General features: G+C 38.8%; 1 protein-coding gene across 5 annotated transcripts in view; it reads right to left on the reverse strand.

Moving 5' to 3' along the window:
- Positions 1-3069: 3069 nt before the first annotated feature.
- Positions 3070-26095, reverse strand: part of acot7 (acyl-CoA thioesterase 7) — a 57116-nt gene continuing 34090 nt past the window's right edge. For all 5 annotated transcript variants that reach the window (XM_015028176.1, XM_015028174.1, XM_015028175.1 and 2 more), the window contains 3 exons: positions 20752-20868; positions 16081-16265; positions 3070-3564 (listed from right to left, as the gene is read on the reverse strand). In XM_015028176.1, coding sequence (XP_014883662.1) covers positions 3466-3564; positions 16081-16265; positions 20752-20868 — 401 coding nt within the window. In that variant the 3' untranslated portion in view covers positions 3070-3465. The remainder of the gene's footprint in view (positions 3565-16080; positions 16266-20751; positions 20869-26095) is intronic.

Genomic DNA, 26095 nt, shown 5'->3' on the forward strand with positions numbered 1-26095 from the left:
GTGCCGCTATCTCCTGATTTGGATGCAGAGGCATGAGCGGAAACGTGAGATCAGCATTTCGTCCTCATTTGTTACTCGTATTCTCTTGTGGGAAAAGCAGTTTAACATGGACCCTCTGGTGGGGTCACTGTCTTTAGAGTGCGAAGTGCAAATTGAAGATTGTAAGTGAATGGACGTAAATTCTTTTTTTTTTTGTATTCTGTTAGGACGCACTTTGTAATATCCAATAGCAGTTTTCCTGCTACGTGGACGGGAAATTGAAGAGATTGCTTTATGATAAGGTAATTTCTTCCATTTTAAGTCTAATCTTGCACTTAAGTAACCATGGTTACTGTATAGTTTCTAAGCTGCCACCAGCCGAAATGACTGAAGACAGTAATGGCCATTGAAAAAAAACGAGAATAGTTTTCCGGCATGCACGCCTGGTGCACACAGTATGTTGTGCATAATGCAAATGTCTTCCAATCAGCTCAAATTTGGTGGAGGTCTTGTCTTGCCATGTGAAAAGCATCCTGTCATTTCAACATTGTGTCTCCCTCCCTGTGTTCTTCTCCCACAAGATGCATGCGATTCACAGGAGTTAAAAATAGATATGCCCCCCCTCACACACTCCCCACCCCCAGTGCAGCTCAGGCCTAACTTTATTTTCGCAGGGGAAATGAAAAGCACATATACTGATCGGGCTGCAGGGACAGAAGGAAAAACAATAACCAATGACAAGAGCCAATGACAAGCCAGTTTCGGTGCACAAACAAAGAAGGGGATTTGGAAGCCTGAATACAAAGAAAAGCTATTTATCATGTTTAAACTAATCTTGCTTTTACTTTTTAGAAGTATAAAATCCAAGTTTTTTTTTTTTTAATTGTGTCTCTTTAAATTGTTTTTCTATAGCTGGTAATTAAAAAATACAGCCATGGTAAAAAAACAAACAAACAAACAAACAAAAAAAACAGTACACCCTCCTTCAGTTTTATGGTTTTATATGTCAGAATATTTATATATTATATATTCAGCCATTTAGAACATGCATCCTAATGAGTCTCATTTGTCTGTACACCTTTTGAAAATAACATTTCATTAAGCCTACATTTGTATTTGGGTTTTTTTTAAGGTATTTTATTGGTCTGATATAATATTTAAGTTTTATATCATTTTTTTTATTAGCTGTAAGTGGAAAATGAACCTCATAAACAGAACATCCACCTATGTGTAATTAATCTAAATAATGTTTTTTTTTTAAGTTGTTGAAATAAACAAGCTTTTCAATAATAGTCCTATCTATTGAATGCGCTAGTAACGAAATGATTGTTGATTGTTGAAATGATGGTTTGCTGTTTGAGTTTCTACATTTTGTTTTGTTTTGTAGAGGAAACCTTTGGAGTACAAATCTCTCAACAGATTCAACACATTAATTATTGAACAAAAATGAGCCCAAAAGGTAAAAGCTGTGTGAGAAAAACTAAGTCCTCTGTTGCTAATCCTATACAACTTAATAAGATAAGCAGCAGGTAGGCACTGCTAGTTAATTATGCCAGATTAACTGAACATCACGAAATGTTACCACCTCTTTAAAAGCAAACATTTGGTCAATTTGCTGCTCCGTAGCATACAGGTGTAAGCTAACACAATGCCAAAAGTCAGAAAGACGTCAGCAATGACGTAAAGCGATGCAACTGCCCTTTGATTTAGAAAACATTTTAAAAATCTGAAGTCCACATATTATTCGCCAGGTTTGAAGGTCCAGCACATCGTCTCAAAGTACAAACCTCAGAGAAATTGAAAAACTTAATCTCAGATTCAACAAGCCTCAGTTAACATGTCTAATGTTACAGTCAATGTTTGGCAAAAAAAAACAACAAAAAAACACAACAAGTAGGGCCTGTTTGGAAGAGTTACTGAGAGAAGTACAGTCTATGCTAACTGTCAAAGCATGGTGGTGGAGGGGTGATGGAAACTAAAGTGGATCAAAACTCTATAAAAGTGTGAGAAAATAAGGCCTCAGCAACTCTAGGTACTTTGTAACTCCTAGCTATTTTTTTAAAAGAACATAAGTGGTTTGTGGGTGTCCAGTCTGAAAAGACTTTCATATCTTTGCTGACCAGTTGATGGCGATAGCTTTAACGTGAACTACATGAATATGCAAAAGAAAATAATCTTGCTGGGTTGCAAATAACTGTAGGCTGTGCTTTGTTTTAGTCAGTCTTTCCACTCAGTTATTAACTTCACTTAAATTTGAAGTTTGTGGAAAATGAACCAGTGCAAGAATCACATTTTTGCTAAATATTGTTCTAAGTATTTACAGAAACTGAAAAAGTAAGAGCAGATGACTTCCTGGTTCTACAACCAATTGAAATTTGGGGTGTAAATGGTTTTGCACAACAGCTTTTCCATTTTGCCTTCATTGTTGTTGAATATTTAATGAGGGTGGTTTCCACAATCCAAATTTGATATAATTTTTTGAGAAACATATGTGTTCACACATTAGCCTTAGAATAGAAAGAGGGTATTCTTTCTTTTAATGGAGACTATATGTGGTCCTCTCACTGGAAAGATAATTCAGTTTTGACACAGTCACATGGACATGGACTCTTCTCTTGAATAATTCATTGTCCCGATCTTACCTTCTGCATATAGCAATATAATAATAATACTTTCTGTTTCTTATAAGGCCGAAAGCAATCTTCACCTCTCATCTGTGCAAACTGAGAGTGAGGCGGGCAGATGATGGGATAGAAGAAGAGCCTTAAGGATAAATAGAGTAAATGAGCAAGAAGGCGACGTTGCGAGGAGATGGAGACGGATGCGAGCATGACACGGGCTGAAGTCAGAGTGTGACAGACATGCGGAGGAGGAGGAGAAGGAGGAGGCAGAGGAGGAAGAAGACGAAGGTGGGGGAAGAGATGCTGGATGAGTCAAAACCCCTGAGCTCCGATGAACTCTCCGTGAAAGACACAGTGCTGAAAAGATGGCTGGCATGTGCCCTCTCTGCCAAGACATGCCTAAGACAATGACATAATTATCATCAAACAAGCAAGGACACACTGCGAGAGCCCCCGACTCACGCTTGGCTCTTTTTTGTTTGGTTTTTTTATTCACTCACTTATTCATCATTTCTCTTCCACTCTCAGTATTACTTTGGGCTGACATCAAAGCCAAATGCGTATAGTTAGAGATCCTGCAAAACGATATAGCATTTCTACAATCCCACTGTCAGTTAATACAAACAGTAATAATAAATAGATTTTACATACAGTGCAGTCATAAAACTCTCCCTAAACTTAAAAAAAAAGTACTATTACTTTGACATTGATATTGCACACATGTATACGGGAACACTTTGGTGAGTAGCGCTGCTGCAAAATGGGGTCACAGAATGCGGTTTAACAGGCTACAGTAACAGAGAGGCATTAACTCCGTCGTAACATGTGCGTACTGCGTGGGTTTTGATTCTGCTGAGCCACAATGTCACTGCTGACGCTCCTTTTCCGCAAGTCTCCTCGCTTTGTTCTGGAGGTAACGTGACTTGCCCTCTTCAAAACGTTTCTGCTCATCGTCTCCTTCAATCTGAGGACAAAAGCACAAGGACAAAAGACTTGCTTTAAGACGCGCATTCGTCACTTTCACATTAGTCTGCACAGGAATGCTTCCTCCGCTGTAACATTATGCAAAGGCGCGAAAGCTCTGATCTAATTTGCCACCCTGCGCTTGGCAATCACCATTCATCATCTCGGTGAAGTGGTCTTTCTGCATCGGACGCGGAAAGTTTGCAGAGGACATTTGCCATCAACACATCTGAAAAGTGTTTAAAGGCGAATCTATAAGGTTCTAGGCTCTAGTGTCGTATTAAACAGCAATACAGTTGGAAAACAGTGCAATTTGGATAAGCTGACAGATCAAATGTAAATAAGAAATGACTATTTTAAGATTACCACTATCTTCTTACAAAGCCCTCAGATCCTGTCTCTTGACCTGTCCAACAACTTTAAACACACGGAGCTTCATTGTCTGTAATGAAACTAAATCCACTATATAAATGTTTTAAAGAAAGTGAGACATGCTTTTCAAAATTTCACACAGATTTCACTAAAACCTTTCAGTAAAGACATTTTGTTTTACTCTGCCCCCCTGGCATGAATCTTTGGTGGAATCAACTGGATGCTCTAGCCTTGACATATCGAGTAGCTTTACACGCCGAAGGAGGAAAAGAAGACCTTCTTCCACATGTTTCCTGTATCCCTTCACGTGACTTAAAACAAACTGCAAACAGAACTTTTATGCTAAGATCAATTTCTTCGTGAGGACACAATCAGATTGCAAACGCTAAAGCAGATACCAGTCTGATGGGTGAGGCGCAAACCTGGCAGACTGGTAACAACTGTGCCATGAAATCCTAGCAGGTTCAAGTCACTGGGGATCATGACTCCAATGTGACGAGAAAACAAACACCAGCGTGAACGTATCGTCGAAGAACAGGTTGAGGAGAATGCAGCTGCAGTTCTTGGTTTGTTTGCCGTCTACCAGTTATATAACCATCAACATATTGCTCAGCCAGTTATGCTTTGTTGCCATTCAGCTGAAAGTAATGCATAATTCCAGTTCGTTGGGTTTCCAAAAGGGGGGAAGACCGAGTTTCAACACAGTTCAGCATTTTAAGCAAATGTACACTATTGGACACGCAGCCCATTCATTCTGTTTGTAACTAAGTTTGTCAACCAAACCTGAAGTGTGTTCATAAATTCAGCGAGTTTATCACTTCTTGCGATGACAAAAAAAAAATTATATTGTGCAAACAGGAAAAGAAACTAGTTATGTATGTAATGATAGAGAGATGCTTCACCTTGTAGGCTGAGGTTAAAAAGAGGAAGGCAAGCAGAGTTTCACTATTGACCGCCCGGAGGAACAAACTGTTTCACAATCTGTTAGTATGTTTTTAATATGCCTTCATTCTTCTACCAGATGGCAGATGATGGCGTGAATTACGTCCCGACTTGGTCTTGAGATGTAAGAGGCTGTTCTGTGGAGAAAGTCACTGTGGAAAGTTGCTGAAAAGAGGGAGTTGTGTGCCACCGATGTGCTCTGCTGCCTCTACTACTCTCGGCAGGTCTTTCTTGTGTAGACCAGCGCAGCTTTTGAATCACACTGTGCAGCAGTAGGTCAGGAGGCTCTCTATTGTTGACCGAGAGAAAGTGGTCAGAAAATCCTGACGGTGCTTCTGCAGAGAAACGCGGTCTCTGTGCAGCGTTCCCCCACCTGATGGGAGATTTGTGTGGTCAAGCTGAGGTCAGTTGAGATGTGTAATCAGAGACCTTTAAAGCTCTCAACCATCATCGCTCTGTGTGCCAAGTTCTCAGCATGTTGTTATTTTCTGGAATCTGTTATTATCTATGTGGTTTTAGAGATGTTTCCGTTCAGGTTAATACAAGAAAACCACTCTGTCAGTGGTAAAAACCTCCTTCCAACAGACTGTCATCACTTTCCATTAGCCAAAAAGTTGGTGGTAATCAGGAAAAACTGAATGATTGTGTTTATATAATGGAGAGAGGTCATGGGTGTAAAGGCATAGAGAAAAAAAATCTTGGTTTGCTATCTGACCAAAAACACGAGAAGTCTTGTCTGATTTAACTTTAGGCAGTGAGGAAAAAATGTTCACGTCTTCATATCTGTTGTCTGTAAATATGTGGTTTCAACTGTAGGTGTGGTCCTGTTCAAACCATGTGTGGACAGCCAATCACTGCCTCAGCTGTTTACTTGGTATGCAGACTAATGCTGGTCAAATTAACAGGGAAATGGAACAGAAATGGAAAAAAAGGAGTCTAAAAACACTTGGCGATGATGAGGAATAGTGCAAATGGCTGATAGTCATTAAGGCACTTGACTGTGCTTATTTTGGGTTCTGGGATAATTGTTGGTGACACGACACGGCGGGAGTGAGAGATTGGAGAAAGTTGTACATAGATGAGAGCTGAAATAGACAACAGATAAAACCTACAGACTCCCAGTAAAGCCGCTGATCTTACATGACAAATGGTATCAGACCTCATCAGAGACTTAGTGTTATCTTTGCCTAGAATCATTTGACAACCAGGAGCTTCAGCGATAACAAATAGTATTATTGTTAAAGCAGCCTTGATTACTTTGTGTAAAATAAACTGTTCTTCTAAATGGTGAGGGTGAATATTTTTTAACCGATCTTTACAATGATCAGTCTGTCACAACTGAGCTTTACACAAAGATTATAACGAGACAAAACTAAAGGAACATTGAACAAGTTTCACAGCAACTGCATAAAAACAGCAAAGAAAAACAACATCAGTACCAACATCTGTGTTTTTAACATGATCCGATCAAGTTGCCATGGCGACTGCACACCAGTGGACTGATTAGCCCTTTTATCACTGCTTGTTGCCTTGTTTAATGTGTGTGTTTTGTTTTGTTTTTTTCTTTTTAAGGTGAAGCTGCCATCCGGAGTGTTGGTCACCTAATCTGGTCCTCATCAGAGCTTCAATTGTAGCTTTGGAGCAAAGATGGTCAAATGCACGGTTTACATTTAATATAGTTTACTTCACCCTTTATAAGCACACACTGTATTTTTGAATCATTTTTGAAAGGGGTGTTTTATAATTTATTAATGTATTCCTTTTTGGCATGTTCCTTCTTTACTGAATCAGATGAAGAGATGGCATTCATTGCCACTGATCTGCTTTGAGTTTTGTCCATAAAACGGCTTGCTCTTTATTAACAAGTGCATGCAATCCATTCGAGAGGAGAATCGGGGTAGGGAGGAAAAGTTTGATTTTCTAATCATAGACCCGCTGTGATTATTTTGTGCAAATTGTTCCTGTAATAATTAAATGCTCCACTGGGAGCTGCAGAACAGCTGAAAGTGGCTCGCTGTGGCAGTCAGCCCCACCATGTCGCAACCCGCACCACAGAACAGTTCACACCAGTGAAGCTACACCGCCTTGCAGCCTGAGAGAAAAAAGTTATCCAGTTAAGCGTTTTCATCCTTTCTGTATGCCACAACTGTATGCACTGCCGCAGCATCGCCGTGTTAGCAGAAACAGTTGCTGTCTCAAGGTAAGTTATGAATAAAATAAAAAAAAATTACACATTCAAAAGCATAAAATTCTTCCATTCATTTTTTTTCATTCACTCACTTTTTGATTATTTTTACAAAACACCATAGAAAATACCAGAGGGAACGCAGTCGCTCTGTACCAGTCAAACACTACTGTCGCACTCGCGCCCCTTTGTAATATTTTTACAAAAGACGTCCAAATTTTTCTAAATTTCTCTAGCTTAAAAGACACATATTTAATCAATTGTCATGAGAACAGGTAGGCACTCTGAACTTTGTTCTCAAAAATAATCAATATATGTCACATGAATTTAAGGTATTGTTTTAGCATTAGCAATGTTATGATTTTATGTTTCAAATAAACCAATTGGATGATCTTAAAGAAGAATCCATCAGGGTTTGGGAATCAAGAGACTGACAAATAATTGATTTCTTGCTCTGTCTTCATCATATTCTCCTTTTTTTGTTGTTTGGAGTTTTGTTCCTCAGTAAGTCTCTGAAAGGCTTCAGAATTTGGGCCCAAATCTGTCTGCAGGGTGTTTACTGGGCTGATCACCTTGAACCACGGAGCCTACTGCTGAAGCTCACAGCTTACCGTTGATTCTCGCCACCGAGTGCCGAGTCTTACCGCTTCATGTGACGTCATTGGCCCAAATACACACATTAACACTTGAAGAGCTTTCCAAGTGCTCCTTTTTGAAGCCCCGTTTGTGTGTGTGTGTGTGTGAAATCCAGCTGTGGAAATTCACAATTCATTAACCACCTGTGGATCTACTACCTTTGTACCGTTACTGAAAGGAAACACATCTCTAGCTGCATTCCTTACCAAAACACTGCTTTTGAATAATATGAGAAATGTTTGACAGTAAACAAACCGACTGAAAGGGTTGCATGGTGGAATTATTGCCTTGCAGCAACAAAGTCATGGGTTCAAATCCCAGCCTGGGTTTTTTTTTTTCTGCATTGGGTTCGCATGTTCTCCCCATGCATGGTTCTTATCCTCCTCTCTACAACAAACAGTGTCCTACTTAAAGATGTAACACACTTTGGGTGTCTGCACTAAAACTGTGTATCATCACAAAACGGTTTGCTTATGAAAATAGCGGCCAAATTTTAAACACTTTAGACTGGATTTTCTTTAGATCTGTCATGAATATTTAAGCATCTTTGCAAATTCATGAATAAGGTATGTTGAAAACCTTATATGCATAATTAATCATCCACTCCAGACTCATGAGCTTTGCTTCAGTGAGAACAAACAGCTCCGTGGTCTATGTGCCGTGCTTTGGATTACTGGAGTTTCTGGTGCGAGTGCACCCGTTAACCCACGTGTGGCCGTTTTCAATGGTGGGCATCTAGAAGTAAATGTGCATCGTTTCATGTGGACCACAGAAGGTTGCCATGAGAACTGGGCTTGTTTTTGTGTCAGAGGAGGCTAGCTGAATCTCTGCCAATGAAGAACGAGGAAGATGGGAAGGAAGGATGAAGAGGACAACAAAAAAGAGGAGTAAAGAGAGGATGGAAGGAGAACGAGAGGGAGGTGGGGAATCTGAAGAGAGTCGGGAAGGACAGATGACCAAAGAAAATCAAAGATAAACGGATAAAAGAGGGGAAAAGAGATAAATCTGTTGCCAGCTCAAAAGGGATGAATGCGCTTAATTTATTCATTAGATGTCGGCAGCCAGCCTCGTTCCAGTTGCAGAGGAAATACTGACCCTTTCGCTTTAACAGAACCTTTCAAATCCATGAGAGAATAAAAAAATTGCTCAGGTCTAAGGTGCTTGAAGACATTTTCATTTATTTCCAAACCGGACTGGCAAAGCGCATACATCGTTTCAGTACTTTTCAAGGGTACCGCTGCGAAGACAGTCCCCTGAAGCCCTTCGTGCTCACGCTGTCCTCATGCCCCACTTCGGCGCTACCAGCAGTGCACGCACATTACCACATCCCCCCGCCCCACCCTTCCCCTCCACACACCCACTCTTGTACAGTCCCTCACCGCGCCCCCCCAGTGTTGAGCTATAAAAGGAAAATCTAAAGATAGTAACCACGGCGAGTTCACTGGAGAGACACTAAGGATTTGAGAATGAGGGGGGGAAAGCACCTGCAGTTAAAAATAGCAGAGGCAGGCTTTTCGATCAGGCTATTTATAGAACACAACTGGCTCAAAAACCGCCTCAGTGATATAAAAATTTTAGCAGGGATGGTCTGACACTTGTTTTTCTAGCTTTCAGGGTTGGTTATATTTTGCCCAAGAGGACAGAAATCTAATGATTGGACTAATAAAGAATATGGAGGATGGAGAGGAAAGAAAAACGAGTGGAGCTCTAGAGTGAAATGAAGCTGATCAAAGTCTTGAAAGGGAAATGTTTTTTTTTCTGTGCAAATCATTCAAAATTAACGTCAGATAATGCACTAATAGAGAGATAAAACAGAAGCTGAATCTCATTATGTGTGACCTCCCCACATTATTCAATCCTTTTATAGGACACGGCAGGAAATGAAGACCCGGTGATATCCACCCAGGTTTTAGCCCTTTTCAATTTGAATTTTTATGTGAGCTTGTTAAAGAAAGAGAGAGAGACAGAGAGAGAGAGAGAGAGAGAGAGAGAGAGGAAGAGAGAGTTGTTACTGAAAGAGGGAAATTTGTGGCTTTTATGAAGTTGATTCAGCAAAGAGATCTTTGAAAGAGGTAAGACTAAGTGGAAAGCAACACCAAGCAACTGGAAAATTCATACATGCAGTAACAGAAGAGGAAAACCTCCCTCCATTTGTGCTGAGAAAACATGCTTTTGAGATAAATACATTCAGAGAAATGTTTTGGTTTTGTTCCTTTTAATTTTTTTTTTTTTTTTTTTTTTTTTTTTTTTTTTTTATTCCAGCGCAACAAAACAATTTGCTGCTGCTATACAAATTCGAAGCTTTGAAAACTCTCAAATTCATTTTGCCTGTGCTGTCTTTGTCCTGTAAAACTAAAAATAAATAAGAGGAAAATGTTATGCAAAGTGCTTCACAGCTTTGCACAACAGACTCCCAAACAATAGAAAGGCTTCAGAGTTAAAAGGGGAGCGCAGATAATTGTATACCTAAATAATTACGGTGGTGGCAGGCCACTTCTCACCACTCCTCAAACACAGTTCCACTTGAGCTATGGCAATAGCAAAAAGGCAGTAACCCAAAAAGACAACTTAACCTTTTCAACATTTTTTTTTCACAAATTTTGCCATGTGTACACCACACATGGCAGGAATATCTCTTAAGACGCTCTTAAATGTCTTCCAATAATCAAGGCATGCTAAGATTGTTTGAAATGGAAAATAGGGACAAAAAAATGGCATAAAAATCATTTGAACTAGGCATTAAACAGTACTCCAACACATTTCAATTTAACTTGCATCAATGTTACCACTGGTCTGAATCAGCAGCAACACATTTAAACTGACTTCAAGAGCCCCTTACTCTGACCTTTAGCAAACAAACATGTCCTCTCCTTCAGTGTAACACCATAAGCTTATCAATGAAACTCAATCCAGACTTTCTAAGCAGCCAGGTATCAGTTTACAGATTAACAATCAATCACTATAATAATAGCAGGGAAACTATCAGGTGTCATAGCCCCAAGAAACAAAATCCATATGGCAGCTTTTAATATTTAAGGGTAATTAATAGCGTGTTATCCCACAGTCATCCTAAATACTGTATATTAATGTTTTAAAGTATCAAAGTGCTAAGTGGAAACAAGAAAAATCAATTTGAAAATCGAAGTTCAGTAAGGAAGTTGGTTTAAATCGCTCCACTAAATTAATTGGCTTAACAATTAATCAGTCAACCAGAATTCAAGGTAAATGGATTCAGGCCAATCACTGCAGTTGTATAACGGTGGAAAAGTAAAGTTGTATCAGGCCATTATTCATTAATGCAGACGCAATGAACCAAAAAGTGATTGGTGCCAGCATAAAAAGCTCATTTTAAACATGTACATCATTCGGTAAGATAATGATCACAAACTGAAGAGAAAACAAAGAGCCTGATGACAGATTCAGGTCTTATAAACACTATAGTCCTTTAACATGCAAGTACTGAATAATAAGAAACAACGATGTTGGGATTAGTTGAGTTGCGGGCAGGAGACCGTTTAGCTCTAATAGCAGGGCTGGCAGATCAACCTCTGTCGTCTTCAGACAGCCATCTGACAGTAACTGCTTCTAAATGGGACATAAAGCTGGATCAGCTAAGCAGCTTCATTATATTTATTAAACTGTAGCACACAAAAATGTTGGAGCACAGTTAAGATTGGTATAAAAGTTTGGAAAATCTTTTTTGTAAGATCTAAATTACATTTTGAATAAAAAACACTTATTTCTTAGTTTTTTGTTGCAGGACAGCCAAGTTGCCTCACTTTGTTCCAACAGCACAGCGTCGAGTCATCAGAAGCATTTTGTCTGTTTTTAATGGTCGACTGGACAACCGAATAAAATCCAAGGATCACTATTTAAGAACCGCCCAGCTCCTGTGCTAACCAGCTTCTGGCTATAAAACACTCAGCTCAACCAACCATGCAGAAAAGCTTTAAGTGAGGAGGAAGTTCTGGAAGGCTTTTCTCCTATTCTTTTGCACAAAAACAGGAAAAGCCATTGTCCTTAATGGCATGCCAAATGGATTAGAAAAAGTACTTTTTTGAAAGTACAATTTTTTTTCTTTTTAGTGTTTTCTATTGATCCCTTACAGAAGTTATTAGGTGACCATTTTCACAACATTAAAGTAGTCCGAGGTGAAATTCATTCAGTTTTATCCAAATGACTGTCTTTACTGCATTTTCAGATCTTGTGGATGATATCATCTCTCTTACAGGAAACACTGACGTTAATGAGGTTGACAGGTTGACATTGGCGATCCAGACATGTGAATAGTTTGCTCTTACTGATGGAAACTGAACGCACGCTCCCTCGTTTCGAGTCAACCTCATGCCATGTTAAAGCCCACAGTAAATAGAAAGCTGGAAATAGCACAGAGTGAGCTTCGGCGTTCCTCTCGCTCATTTGTGCTCAGTGATCTGTTCACATGAAGCCAAGGCTCACACGTACAGATCTGCACTTGCTAAGGCAGCTTCCTTTTACTCGAGGTACATATCTACAATGTATGCATCATTGTGCAAATTTCTCTCTATTCTTCTTCTTCTTGTTAAGCTGGCATGTTACATCAGCAGTAAGGGATCCAATTAGTTCTCCTTTTTTAGCGTCGAATAGACTTTTTTAAAACAACATTGCGTTTTCCTTAGAATGACTATTTCTATTAAAATTTACAAAGGCTCACATTATTACTGAAATCTTCAAGTATTGAAATCCAAGCAGCGAGCTGCCTGTTTGAGATGGAAAACCTGGTAATGAATGCACAGAGGGGGAGGCAGACAATGGCCGAACTAAAGGGCTGGTTTTGTGAAATGGAAATAGGAAGAAACATCGGAGCTTTTGAAAAGGCCAACCCGCAGGAGACACATGTTTGATGATCATTACTATCTAGCTGATGCATCACCAGAGAAGGATGTCTCGTAGTTAAGCACGTCGTTTTTTCTTTATAAAGGGCAAGTATGATGGTTTTGAGATGGAAGATATAGAAATCTTTAAAGCATAAAACATAAGTCAATCAAAATTGGCCTTTCCGTGTATTTTAAAGCACATAAGTCATTTCAAAATACTTTCCTGAAACAAAAAGTACCTTAGTATTCATATAAAACAAAAAACAGTACCTACAATTGATGGTAATGAAGCTTACAAAACAGCTGAAAGTGACTGGCAATTGTTTTAAAGAGAAAATTTGTTTTCTAACAAAAAAAAGCAGAAAGGGAAGATTTCTCCTGATCTACCAGAAACAATCTGTATGCTCAAAACCACTTTGCCTTGGGAATCAGGATTCAGGCAAAGTAACAACCCAAGGATTGGGTTGTTACCAATGGTATATCATAAGTAAATGATATACCATTTCTAAGTATATCATTTACTTAGAAATGGTCAAACTTGAAGGGAACCTTGTCCGTTGGAATGATATGATCCAGTGAGACACTCTGCTAACTTTCAATAAAATCACTGAAACTGTTGACTTTGACTTGGAAGTCTGCTAGCAGTTTCCAAGTGGAATTTAAAGAACAATGTCCATGCTTTAAATTACGGTGAAGTGCAGAGCGGAGCAGAGACGCATGCAGTGTAAAAGTGATAGAGAGGTGAATGCATGGCATAAAGCGGTAAGAACAAGAAGGTCCGGCTGCAAAGTAATTTATGATCATCATCTTGGCCAATACCAGAGCGTAGAATGTCACTTAATTTCAAGCAGATTATATCTTACAAATATATCTAACTATCATGAGCTTCAAGTCAGGACACAAGTGAAAACTAAAAGAAGTAGCAGGAAGAAATAAACCTTTTAAAAATAGCTGTCCACCTTCAAATTCTACTGGATGCCTATAGCCAAAGACTCAATGCAGAATTTATGAGACAACCAATCTGAGATAAAAACAGATATTGACACTGCTAAGTTTGTCTTTCTTTTAGAAAATCTTTGATTGTGCTCGCATTTAAAATTACAATTTCAAGCTTAAAGATTTTTTTGGAGATTTTACAGAGACCAAATTTTTGTTCAAGAAGAGACAATGGATTCTGAGGTAGAAATCTGCTTCACTCTTCACTTTCAGCCTGGTACCATTTTTGCTGCTCTGGCTTCATTTATTAATGCGTCTCTTTGGCTTCTGTAGCGAGCCACACGTACTTAAAGTTTAATGATGAGCTCAGGCACTAACTTTGTAAATGTGGTTCAAGTGTTCACTTGAGAGAATAATGACCTACTGCTGGACTTTCAAATTTCTCTGAAGCTGCTTACTCAGCTCATGTCGCTGTCATCAGCTTTTTCTGGGCTTGCAAAGCAAAGAGAGAAGCATCATCACTACATCGCAAGGAACGATCTAATCCAATAGCATTGGGCAAACCTGAAACAAATTAAACTAAAAAGGGGAAATTTGCAACCAAACCGAACATAAAAACAGTAATTATTGAATTATGAAATTATGAATCACGACGACATTTCTACGCATTTACAGTAAAATAAATATTACATTTAAAATTAATTGCAATCCATTGAACCCTTTGTTTATTTTTTGGAACAGGATCTCAAGGGCCCCTCTCTTGTTTAAATATCACACGCCGACAGGATGAATTCACATCTTTCTGAAGAGTTGGACGGGATTTCAAAGGATCATCATAGAGAGAGTCAGGGCGGGTGAGTGGCGCCAGGAAATAATTCAAATACATCGGGTCAAAGCAGATGGCTCGTGTGCATAATGTTTGCATAATAAACAGGGTTAGGATCACCATGCAGCACATAGCCAGGGCAAACAGCATCCATCTCTTTCATGTCCACACGTTAACCTCTGCTTTTACTCCCCAGAACTGCTGAGTCAGACAGTCACTGACAATAAGGACTGTTTTCAGGAATAATGGCCTTTAATTCTCAGAAATCAGATCAGGGTAATGACTAAAAACTCTTTCCTTCACTTCAGTCGGTTAATAGCTTATGCTTAAATGTATCAAAGTACCGGTAATTTAAAAAGTCTCAATAAATATCAATCTCCTAAATAACAGACCAGTCTTGTATCTAATGAAACATCAATCAGGCTCCAAATAAGTGATCAGTCAGTTAGCTAGTATTAGCAACAAATGAGAAAACTATTACTGCCTAAAGGGAAATTTCTATAGCTTGAAATAAACATTCGGAACAATATTTAATGTGATTTAAGGCATAACTTTTAATGAAAGGTTTTCTTGACCTATTGCTGAAGTTTAAAAAAAGCCTAATTTGAGTGAGACTAACCAAAATAATCAGAGGGCCTTACTTTGAGGCCTGGATCATCTTTTTTGACCTCTCAGTGACCCAGACTGGATCTCTTGACCTGCGGTTCTCACTGTCCTGTTCTCCCTGACAGAGGAATCCCTGCACGACAGCTGCTCTGCAGCCCGAAGGCTGGTCTGGGGTTGAGGGAAGTTTTGGCTAACATATCCCGCACAGGTCAGTGGATGGTTACCTACTTTGGATCACCCCGAAGCCAAGTTAGATATAGAAAACAAAATGTTCTTAAATAAAGTCACTGAGTAATGCCCTGAACATGTGGAGATGGGCAGGAAATAGAACACAAGAAACTGTTTGAATGTCACAAGAAAGGTGAGAAAATGCGCTGTGCATAAAAATAAAGCAGATTAAGACTTGATCCAAATTGACTGAAATAAAACTTATTGGATTTGGGTTCTGCTTTTTCTTGTCTAGTCTTCCCAACAGGCCTGTGTTCATTCTGCAAGAGAAATGTGTTATTTTACCTGACGTGGGAAAAACAAGAACAAAGTTCCTCTTGGCCACGAGATTTAACACTTCTAATGAAACTGAAGAGCAGAACTCCCAGCACCTCGTCAAAATGGCTCTACCACTTCAGACTTGGAATCATGCACATTTAAAATTTTTGACCTATAACATGCTAGCTGTCTGAAAGCACAGAAGGAACAAGTTCTGTCCAGGTAAATGTTTCAAGAAAAAGCTAAAAGAAAAGGAAAACAATTCATTGTTTTCTTGTAGTTCTAGAAGAAAGAATAACTCTTTTCATTTCTTGCGAAGTGCAATATGTACAGCAAACATATTTAAATGCTAAGTTAGGAAAGGAAAAGGTTAGATTGGAGGTGTTTGTACGCTCCACAGTCTTCAATAGTAACCTTGTCGCAATCAGAGTGAAGCAATCGGCATGCAAAATGAACAAGACAGAAATCACACATTTAAATGATGATGTGTTACTAGAAATTTATGGTGAATTTATCTTTTTCCCCAGTAAAATCTAGTAGACTACAAAATCAAAATAAAACCTCTTTTGTCTTTTATTTTGAGCCAGACCACTGAAACATGATACTGTGACTTTAGTTTTTTTTTTAATGATGGTTTGAAATGCAGAAAAAAAAAAAAAGCTTAGTACCAACCTTTAGAGGCGGGACATTTAGCGGTTTATTTTCCTTGTCAAGCGAGATGAAGGTGAAGAAGGCTGAGACAGCACGATATTTTCCTGTCTGCGTCTCCACCAGCGAATCGGCATCCACCAGCACTTCTATTTCCATGGACCTGTTGCTGACGAACGTGAGCCGGCCCGTCACCGTCACCACGCAACCTTGGAGAGGAAAAGAGAAGGGCATTGAATAAATTGGTTTACCAAGTTTTTTTCTTAAATAAGTACATGTAGCATTTATCGATGCGATTTAGATTTACATCTCAAAATCGCTTTTGTTTCTGAGACGTTCATGACTTGCTTCAAGTACTTCTTGGTCTAATTTCATTAAAAAAATAAAAAATAAAATACAATAAGCTGCAATGGACAAAACATGAGGACCAGCAACACCCATTCATATAGGAAAGTAAACCTTGAAATCATAAAAAAAACTGAGTGAACATTCAAAGAACATGTGCAGTGATCCAGAAACATTTTGAGCTTTAGCAAGTTAACACTTTTAATTTCCAATTTTATTCTGTCCTGTATGTGAGCTTTTTTAAAAGGTTATGTTAAACTGCTATGGGAAACAGTCTGTTCTGTATTTTAAGTAAAAAATACAACACCTTTTTGAAGATAAACCTCATATAGATGAGAGGCAGCTCACTTCAGACTTTTTAGACGATTTTTAGAAAAGCATGAGCATCGTTTATTAAAAAAAGAAAAAAGCAAGAGTGAGAGAAATATGCTGAAGATAACAAGCTGTTATGCATGGCTGAGAGGATTAGGGGGAAATTATTTATTCTCATCGAAAATTCAGCAGCTTCTTACGACACGCTGCAGAGAGGCGAGACGGTGGGACATTTGGAGCAGGAGGAAACTTTACTGACAGCAAGACGTATGAGACGGCCAGTCTTACAAGTACTGAGGAGAGTTTATTCATTCATCCGCTCACACAAATGTAATCTGTGCTGCTTTTCTCTCTGAAAACTGTGCTCTTTTCTCAGGTTCACCACAGGGCGGTGGGAGAACCAGTCTGCCACTATAACTGGGCATGGCTGGTTCTATTCCTTTATTCTCTTTGATGTGCCTGCATTGTATTATTACCACTGTTGCCATAGAGACAAGGAGAGAAGGTGTTATCTCTGCAGGCTGAGAAAGATCCTGGCTTAATATTGAAGTGCTAATAAAACAATAAAAAGCCAGGGTAATAAAAGAGACAATGTTTTCAACCAAAAATTGTCGCCTTAAGAAACAATTTAGACGTGTTACTCAAGTACAGAATGCAAAAAAAAAAATGCTCTTCTTATGGAAAATGCTATTAATGTGCAAACACGCAAGCTGGTGACTTTGATCAAAATATAGTTAACTATGACGTTTTTAGGTACTCCTGATCTTTTTTATTCTTGGTGAAACATTGGACAGTGAGAAATGGTAGAAGATTGGGAAAACAACAATTATATTTTTTCGCTAACTTAATTCAAAACATGGCTGGTTCTGGTTCTATATAAAAGATGATGTATTAACTGTGACATCCAGATCGAAAACATCTTTCCCAGACAAACTGTAAAAGGGTGATGTAGTACAATGGCTGTATATCAGGATGAGTAGCGACAAGTAGACGGGCTGATACACTGAAGCCATTTATCTTCCCCCTTGTCATCTGCCCCTTTGAGTGTTTTAAGATGTCACCACCAGGACCGAGTCCAGTCTCATCGAGATAAATCGCCTCTGGCACAGATGTAGACAACTCAGCAGAGAGAAGTGAGATCAGCTCAACGGCATTATGTCAAAAATGAGTCTTGATGATGGGTCTGTTTTTTTTTTTTTTTTTCTTTTTAAAGACCTCGGTGATTAATAATTGATTCATGCGGAAACATCCTGCATGTGTGCAGCTCTGAAGGTCGGCTCACGTTTTCGTCTGATGCAGCAAACCTGCGGTAGAAGCTTAAAGATGTATACATTGAGCTGAGCGTGCAAAACGGAAGATTTGCCCTCTTTGGGACAGTCTATGTTAGTAACATTTATCTTATGAACAACAAGCAAAAATGTTTCCCTCTAGTGTATTAAATTGGTTGAAGTTGCACTACTTTCTCATCTCGACTCTAGTGCTTATCATGAAGAAAAGCATAAAACATCCAAACTGTACAAGCATAAAAGCAAAATCATGTTTATGTAGTTAAATAAAACAAAAACATAATTTTAAGATTTTAAGATGAAACACTGTCATTATCTCCATCTTCATTGCTGTTTTTTCTCTCCCTCTCCCTGGTGTGTCCTTTCATCTGACATTCAGCTTTTGAGGTTTTGTTATTTCTTCTCATTATTTGTACCTCTGGCTATTTCGCAGTAATTGATCACAAAAAAAGAGCAGTGACTATACACCGGACATCAATGGGTAGAATCTAACATCTCTTTCCCGCTTCTAAATAACAACTATTTTTTTTAATTTTTATTTTTCAATCTGACATTACAGTTCCTTTACGTTTTGCAAAGAGTTTGGTTTGGATATTGTGTGACATTGATGTTTTAGCTGTGAAACAGGCTGGTGTTTTTGGACTTTATTTTATTAAGTTCCACTTTTGTAACAGTACATCACGTATTATTGTAAATCTTATTTTATTTTAAAATGGAAAAGAAATGCCCCCATAATCCCCCTCCCAAAAAAAGAAAAAATGGAATTAAAACTACACTTTAATGGCAAACCCTCTAAATCAACCGAAGTGAGACTTAGGTTTTTACATGGACCACAGTTCGCTCTTCTCAGCTCACATCAGAGTTCGATTACGCATTCACACCTCCACAAACGGACGAGACTTTCTAGGAAAATGAACTAAAGTTTGACTAAACAACCTTGAAACACACACTACAGGGATTTGTTACATATACCCCGAAACAACATTTTATTTTTTTAAAGTCCGTCTTCTTGTTCAACGTCCAGAGCTGTTCAAAAAATGTGTTCAGTATAGAAATCATTCTCAACCAGCACGCTTAATCATCCGAGGTCAAGATGACTCCACAAAGCAGCAGGGAGAACTAAGTGTTACTGGTCGTTGTTATAAGAGGCTAAAATAAAACTAACACTGATGCTTGAGCCCTGGGAAAATGTATAAAAGAACAAAACACAATATGAAAAGGAGAAACTCTGAGCAGATATAGTCGGTGACCTTTAGAGAATGTTTTCTTTTTGATTCGCAGAAGCCCCTCTCGCACAAACTGGAGACAAAGTCTGAGCAGCTGGGCATTAGAGATGACCTCAAAGGAAATAACTGCACATTTTTTTCCAGTTGATTTCTGTCACTTGGATAATAGGATGATTTTTTGTTTTGTTTTGTTTTGTTTTGTTTCCAGTTGTAAACACAAACAAAGCATGTCTGCCAGTAAGAGAGTTCTGTTTTTTTTTTTTTTTTTTTTTTTCCTGCTTGATCCATTAGCGATACTGGTAACAAACATCAATCAGTCCAGGTCGGTGCAGGTTTTACTGGGAAAACCTATATCTGAGCTAAAACCCAAAGTAGCACAGCAGGTGCATGGTTACCATAGAGACTATGAATACAAACTATTGGGGAGACATTGCTAACTCAGGAATAACGGGAAATATTCCAGTATCTTTGCTACTTGGGTATTTACTGATACCCAAGACGCTTTGATACCCTGTGTTTGACCTCCTACATCTTAAGAATCATACTACTGCATCAAAACCATCTAGAAAAGACAAATACAAATGTGCACATGCATTTGCACACCAGCGCAACACTGGTACAGCTAGAAATAGAGGACATGCATGTGGATTTTAAATAAAACATTTTTCTCATACTGCGTTTTAGATTTGCATGCAGTTCTTTGTAAAGTGGAACTTTGAACAAAAAGCAGAGGAGAACAAGTTCTAAAAATGGTGACGAGGCGGTCCAGTCCTGCTTGCCACCTCTAACGGCTTCAGCTTATTCTGCAGCCTCTTTCCGGTGTTTTCAACATCTCAGGCCCAGCACACTGCTGCTTTTAAATCCTTAGGCCTTGATTGACAAAACCAACACAACAAGTGAGTTATCCTGCTTGAATGAAGGAGATGTAGTTGAAAACACGTGTACTGTAAATGCAAAGCTGAGCTGGCACAGTCGTGCTGAGCTGTGACATTTCCTTTCCACTTCATAATTCAACAATGGGTAGAGATGAAGCCAGTCTATTGTTAACATTTTTATTCTGGGGGATCACAACATCTGAACATTAGGACTAGATGTCTAGACAAGGTACTGTCTGAAGAAAAAATGTAAAAAAAAAAAAAAAAAAACTTAATGTGCTGCTTTTGAAAATCCACCAATTTTTACAAAAATCATAGTGTTGAAGATAAATGCGATTCCTCATGCTTTAGAAAAATGCACTTGAGAAATCATTTGACTCAGGTTATGGGTGTATTATTGTAAAAAAAACTTCCCTGGATGAAAAGTGCAAAAAGGCAAAGTGTCAAAATGACCAGCAACGTGTCAAACACTTAATGGAAAGTTGAATTGTTCATTAAACTTCAAAAGCAAAATTATAATCCCTACCCATTCTATTAATCCAGTGTAATTGCTGAACTTGCTAAATTCAAATAGTGCAGCTCATTTCACCACTGCTACTTTAATAGATGAGTGATAGAAATCCAAGAGCGCATTCACCAGTCTATCCTTACCTTTTCTAATCTTGCGATGAAAGTTGATGGCATCCACAGAAGCAGTGACGATGTTTGTGCCGCAGTGCCGAAAGGCAACAATTCCAGCAACCTCGTCCATCAGCTTCATGGCTACACCTGTGCCAAACACAAGCACAAAGAAGCTTTTACGGATGACGATTTTTAGATGTGCACTTCATTACACTTGGAAAACAGCCTTACTCATTTCTTCATTGATATAATTAGTACTGCCACAAGTTGGACCAGATAAAAGTCTGATTTAGTAATCAAACTGCTTAAAATTCTTAGAAATAAAAGACACAAATAGCCATCTTGACATCAACCTCTGCTCAGGTAGGCTGTGGCATTTAAACAATGCTTAAACGGTGCTAAGGAGCCTAAAGTATGCCAAGAAAACATCGCCCACACCACCACACCACCAGCAGCAGCCTGAGCTGTGAATACTAAGTTGGGTGGATAAATGCTCTCCACCTGAATGTCAAAGCTGAAATTTACCCATTTTCCTTTGACCTCTGACATCAACACGGCATTTTCATCCACACAATTGTAGCCTGCTGGATATTTTTCTCTTCTTTGCACCATTTTTTGTAAGCCTAAAAGATGGATCATGAAGTTTAGTATCACAGAAAATCTGAAGTTTCTGAAATACCCGGAGCAGTGCATGTGGCTGCTGCTTTACGCCTCCAAAGAGCGCCATGCCAACCTATTTTTTTTTTATTTTTTTTTTCACCAAATGAGACATTTCTGAGATGGACTTAAGTGGGAACCCAAATACAATCACACTGGTGAACTTAAAGGACCTTTAACAGGACTTCATTATGGTGTGGGAGTGGCAGAGTACTCCAGAAAACTTATTGAGTCTTACCAGAAAGTCTAGGAAGTTCAACAAATACCAACTTTTGTTTACAATAAAAGGTTTATCATCAGTTTTTCTCTAATTTTTGACTGCATATTATCCTTGCATCAATGCTTTAGCTAACTCTTTCTCTTCAAGAATGGCACTAGGTGGAACTACTATTTTGGCAGGGATATGAACATCATTTATTGGCAAATGTTAGTCTATTTCTAACATTTTAGTATTGTTCTGATGAGTAAAAACCAGCATTTATTTTAATCTTTATTTTAATCTTTTTATGCGTTTTAGAAAGTTGGAAGCAAAAAGGTGGTGACTATGTCCAATAAAATCGGTCGTTGGCCATTCTAGCTATATTAACAGGCCCAAGAGTTCATATCTGCACATCTCTAAATTTCAGGCTTGAAGATTTTAGTCTAAATCACTGAGCTTGAAGCGAGGTTAAAGCCTACCAACAATCACTTCAGAACGTGGAAGCAGAGGAGTTCACACATCCACACCCATGCCACACACTCAGCCCTGGCAGCTGGTGACATGTGTAAAGGAAATAGTTGTTTGATGATTCCTCACAGAAAGTGGGACACGTTGTATGGAGTGGGCGGGATGGAGATGAGGGAAAAACAAGGGGATGACATCTGCTTCTCAGAGACAGTCTGTGAGCATGTGTGACGTGTCTGTTTGTGAATGTGTGCTCATTTACAGACAGTCAGACCATTCGCCACACACTTCGGCCGCCCCGACTGTTCCTTCTGAGCTGCGTTATGTGTCTTTTATGTTACAGAAAATCAATAAGGATGCTTGCTGAAGGCTGATTCTGCTCCCTGAGGTATATACCATCTGCACTGTGTGGCTCTATTTAAGACAGCCAAGTGTGTGGGAGCATAAACAAAATGTGCTGCTTCGCGTTTGCCATGAAACTGGGCCCACTGAGCTGATTAAGATTTAAAGATGCAATTAATTTGACATCCAGCAACAGTCTCATCTTTAAACCGATTAACAGCATTTTTAAAGTATGTCCACTAGGAGTATTACTCTGGTTATGTATGCAAATTTGAGACCAGATATTTCAAGACAGAAAATGAACCAACTTGTCAACCAAAAATGATCACCTCACAGTTCAAATTGGTGGCAGACTCCCCCGTTCTGTATGCAACAAAACATCATGCATACCTTCCTGAGTCTGTTGAGAAGATATTTTTGAACTTTTCCACTGTTATGTTTTGAAAATTGATGAGCTCTCACTTGGGATGGAAAATATCACCTCGGTGTCCAGCACATGCAAACCCTAGAGTGGTCATGTTTGCGCATGTAACATTTAAAGGTGGTGGTTGGTGACCTCAACAAAATGATGACAGCAAATAAAGGTACTGTGTCACAAGAGATTACAAATTAGCATTGGTTTGAAAAACCCTGACTTTAACCAATTTGACTTCACTGTTTGGATCAACTGAAATGTATACAAGATTGGATTAAAGATACTTTGTTAATCTAATTTAAAGTGCCTTGAGATTACAGGCTTTGAATTGGTGTTATATAACTTAAATGAACTCAACTGAATTGAATAAAAGGTGCAGCATCAAGAATTATTAACTTCATGTATAGTCATCACCATTTACATTCTTGCTTAATGCACAAAATTAGTCTACTATATTCGACCCAACAAATCCATATTAGAACCTGCTCACAATAAAAAGCATTTGACCAAAATGCTTGAACAGAGCAAGTCAAGGACAATGCTGTCCTGAACGACTGTAGATGCTTGTCTTTGCTAATCACTACTGCCGGCTTAAGCATTAATGCAACTCCTGCAAAAAGAAAAAAAACATTCTCCTTGTACAGTCAGAGTAGAAGGTTGAAGTAATCCTCAATGTGAGACCGCAAACGAGGACAGCCTAGGCCAAGACAGCCCTGGGCCTGACGTTACACATTCACTGGATGACATGGCACTCATGACTCTCTCTTTGCCGTAGGGTGGGAACACAAAAAGGCGGAGGGAAGGTGTAGCGGTGGTGTGTGTGAAGAGGGAAGACAGCTCACTCTAAATGGGGGGAGAAGGGGGCAATTAGCAACCAAGTCCCCAGTGGAGCCCAGTTCGCCACAAGGCAGAATACCTATGTGATTAGATGCCTTGTGACGATTTCCCAGAACCTGAGTGCGGTGCTGTCCACGGGCTACGATAAAAGAAGTCTTCAAGGCAGCTCTCCCTGCCCTTCAACTATGTATTCTGACTTCCAGCTTTTTAATTCATCACTCGCTAAGATACAGAACATCCTACACTACAGGGAATACCTTCCACAAAGTGCGACTAACTTCAGTTCCTTTATATGCTCTCTCATCACTATGCTTCGGTTTCTCCTCTCTTTCTCCTGGTTTTGGTTCTCTGTCAATCTTTATTGATGATTTTCCATCTCTTCCCGTCATGCTCATTCCCTCCCCAGCAAGTCCTTTAATCACGGACGGTATCAAACAGCTCAAACTGCCTCCTAATGAGCTGTTTCTATGGAAACCGCTCCTGTTAACGGTATTGCAATGCACCCAATCCCACCCACATTTCCTTCGAAACTCCTATAGGCTGCGTTTGCTCCAACATATCCCGCTTCCAGGTAAACATTAGTAAACAGCAGGTGGCTTATTAACAAATCTGTATGTGGCTTTAGGTTGCTGCAAATCGCATTAAGCTCATGATGACTTTTCTTATTAACTGTAAACCCCACGAAAAGCAGTGTTTTCCATATTTATTGGCTCCAAAGGTAAAAAGTTTAAAAAGCCATCTAAAGAATCCCTCTTTTTGTTGCAGTAACATAATCTCGCATTGAAAAACACAGGAATTCCCAACAAATGAGTGTAAGTTTTATTTTTTTGACACATTTCTCGTCGCCACTCAAGTGGATGAGGACGTATCTTTTGTCACCATTGCACACCGAGCAGAATGGTAAGAAAGGAAAAACATTCTCCACAGATCAGGAAAACCGCAGCAAACAGTGGCATGTCGGGGGTCACATTGTTACCATAACAACTACCAGACGCCGTCTACATGCTAACTGGCTATCTGGGAGTGATGCAAGGAAAAAACCTTTTCGGTCTTCACACATTCAAATATGTGGGATTTGCTTAAACCTACCCGGACTTTAGTTGGAACTGTGTTCTTTGGTCAAATGAGAAAAACACTGAGCTTTTGGTGGATTTGAAGAACAAATATGTTGAAAAGTGCTTTAAAATAACTTGAAACAAGTAGCAGATCTTTGATAATGAGGTCCTCTTCATGTGCATTTCAACATGAATTCTCTGCAAAGAATGCTTGTCTAGGGTTCCTGTCTCAGTATCCCTCAGTCTTATTACATGTTGTAGGAGGAGATCATTTTCTGTCCTATTGGTACAAAGTGGGATTTGTCACTTCTTAACTAAATGGAGAATCTACTAAAAGCAACCAGAGAAAATGGCTGAATGTCAGATTCAGCCATCATATCTTTGATGATAAAGGTCATGTGATGCTGCGGGTCCGTACTCTAAAAAGTTAAAACTGGTATAGTTAAAGATATCTGGTTGCTTTCTGTGTTTTCAAAGTCAATGCTTTACAACCTCCAAAAATCTGCATTGATCTGTTAGGTACTTTACAAATTCCCAATTGTATCTCCTCTAAAAATCTTCAACATCCCATCCAGACTAAAAAAGATCCAAGATACTGCAATGAAATATACATTCATCTGAGTGGCCTGTAATTATTACGTTCTGGCAGCAACTTGAACTTTGGATTTACTTTTTTTTTTATGTCTCCAGCATCACCAATCAAGATGGTGGAATGAGCTGTGATTGGTAGCTGCAAAAAAAAAAAAAAGATTACAATTGTGTGCTGAGCATGTTTCTGTGGAGGGGAAAAAAATAAAAAAAACTTTAACGCTGAGGCTGAACAAATGTGTTTCACTGACTTCTCAGGTTTTCACGTAGTAACTACATCTAAAACCTCGTGTCAACATAAAATACAGTTCTTCTGTGAATATTACTTCAGAAAGGCGGAACTTGAACGTAAAATATGAGAAGAGTTGGTTTGCGTTCATTGATGAACTAGTAAAAGTGTAAGCAGTAGTGTGGAAGTTTAAAGCTGAATTCTGGCTAATGACATTGTTTATTATTTTAAATAATTAAAATGAATCCATGCAATGGTTTAAACTATTTGCATTATGTGTTTTTTATTCAAGAGTCCCAATTAGTATTGGCTAAACTGGTTGAACAGATGTCTTGGTGTGAATAATAATATCTATGCCAAAGCCTTCAGGAGTTTTATCTCCAGCTAAACTCAACATGGCAACAGAAAATGGGCACTAGTCAGCTGTGTTTTGTTAAACTTAAACTAACTTGTTTTCTTTGTGTGCGTGTTTTTATTTATTTATTTACTTTTGTTTCTTTTTAAGATGACAGACGTTAAAACGCATTGATAGTTTTTTATTTTTTTTTATTTTAAAAAAGGACACCAACCTTGTTAAATAAGCCCAT

This window comes from Poecilia latipinna, unplaced genomic scaffold (genome assembly GCF_001443285.1).
Source record: "Poecilia latipinna isolate Pla-1442-1.1 unplaced genomic scaffold, P_latipinna-1.0 Scaffold117, whole genome shotgun sequence".
Classification (NCBI taxonomy): Eukaryota; Metazoa; Chordata; class Actinopteri; order Cyprinodontiformes; family Poeciliidae; genus Poecilia; species Poecilia latipinna.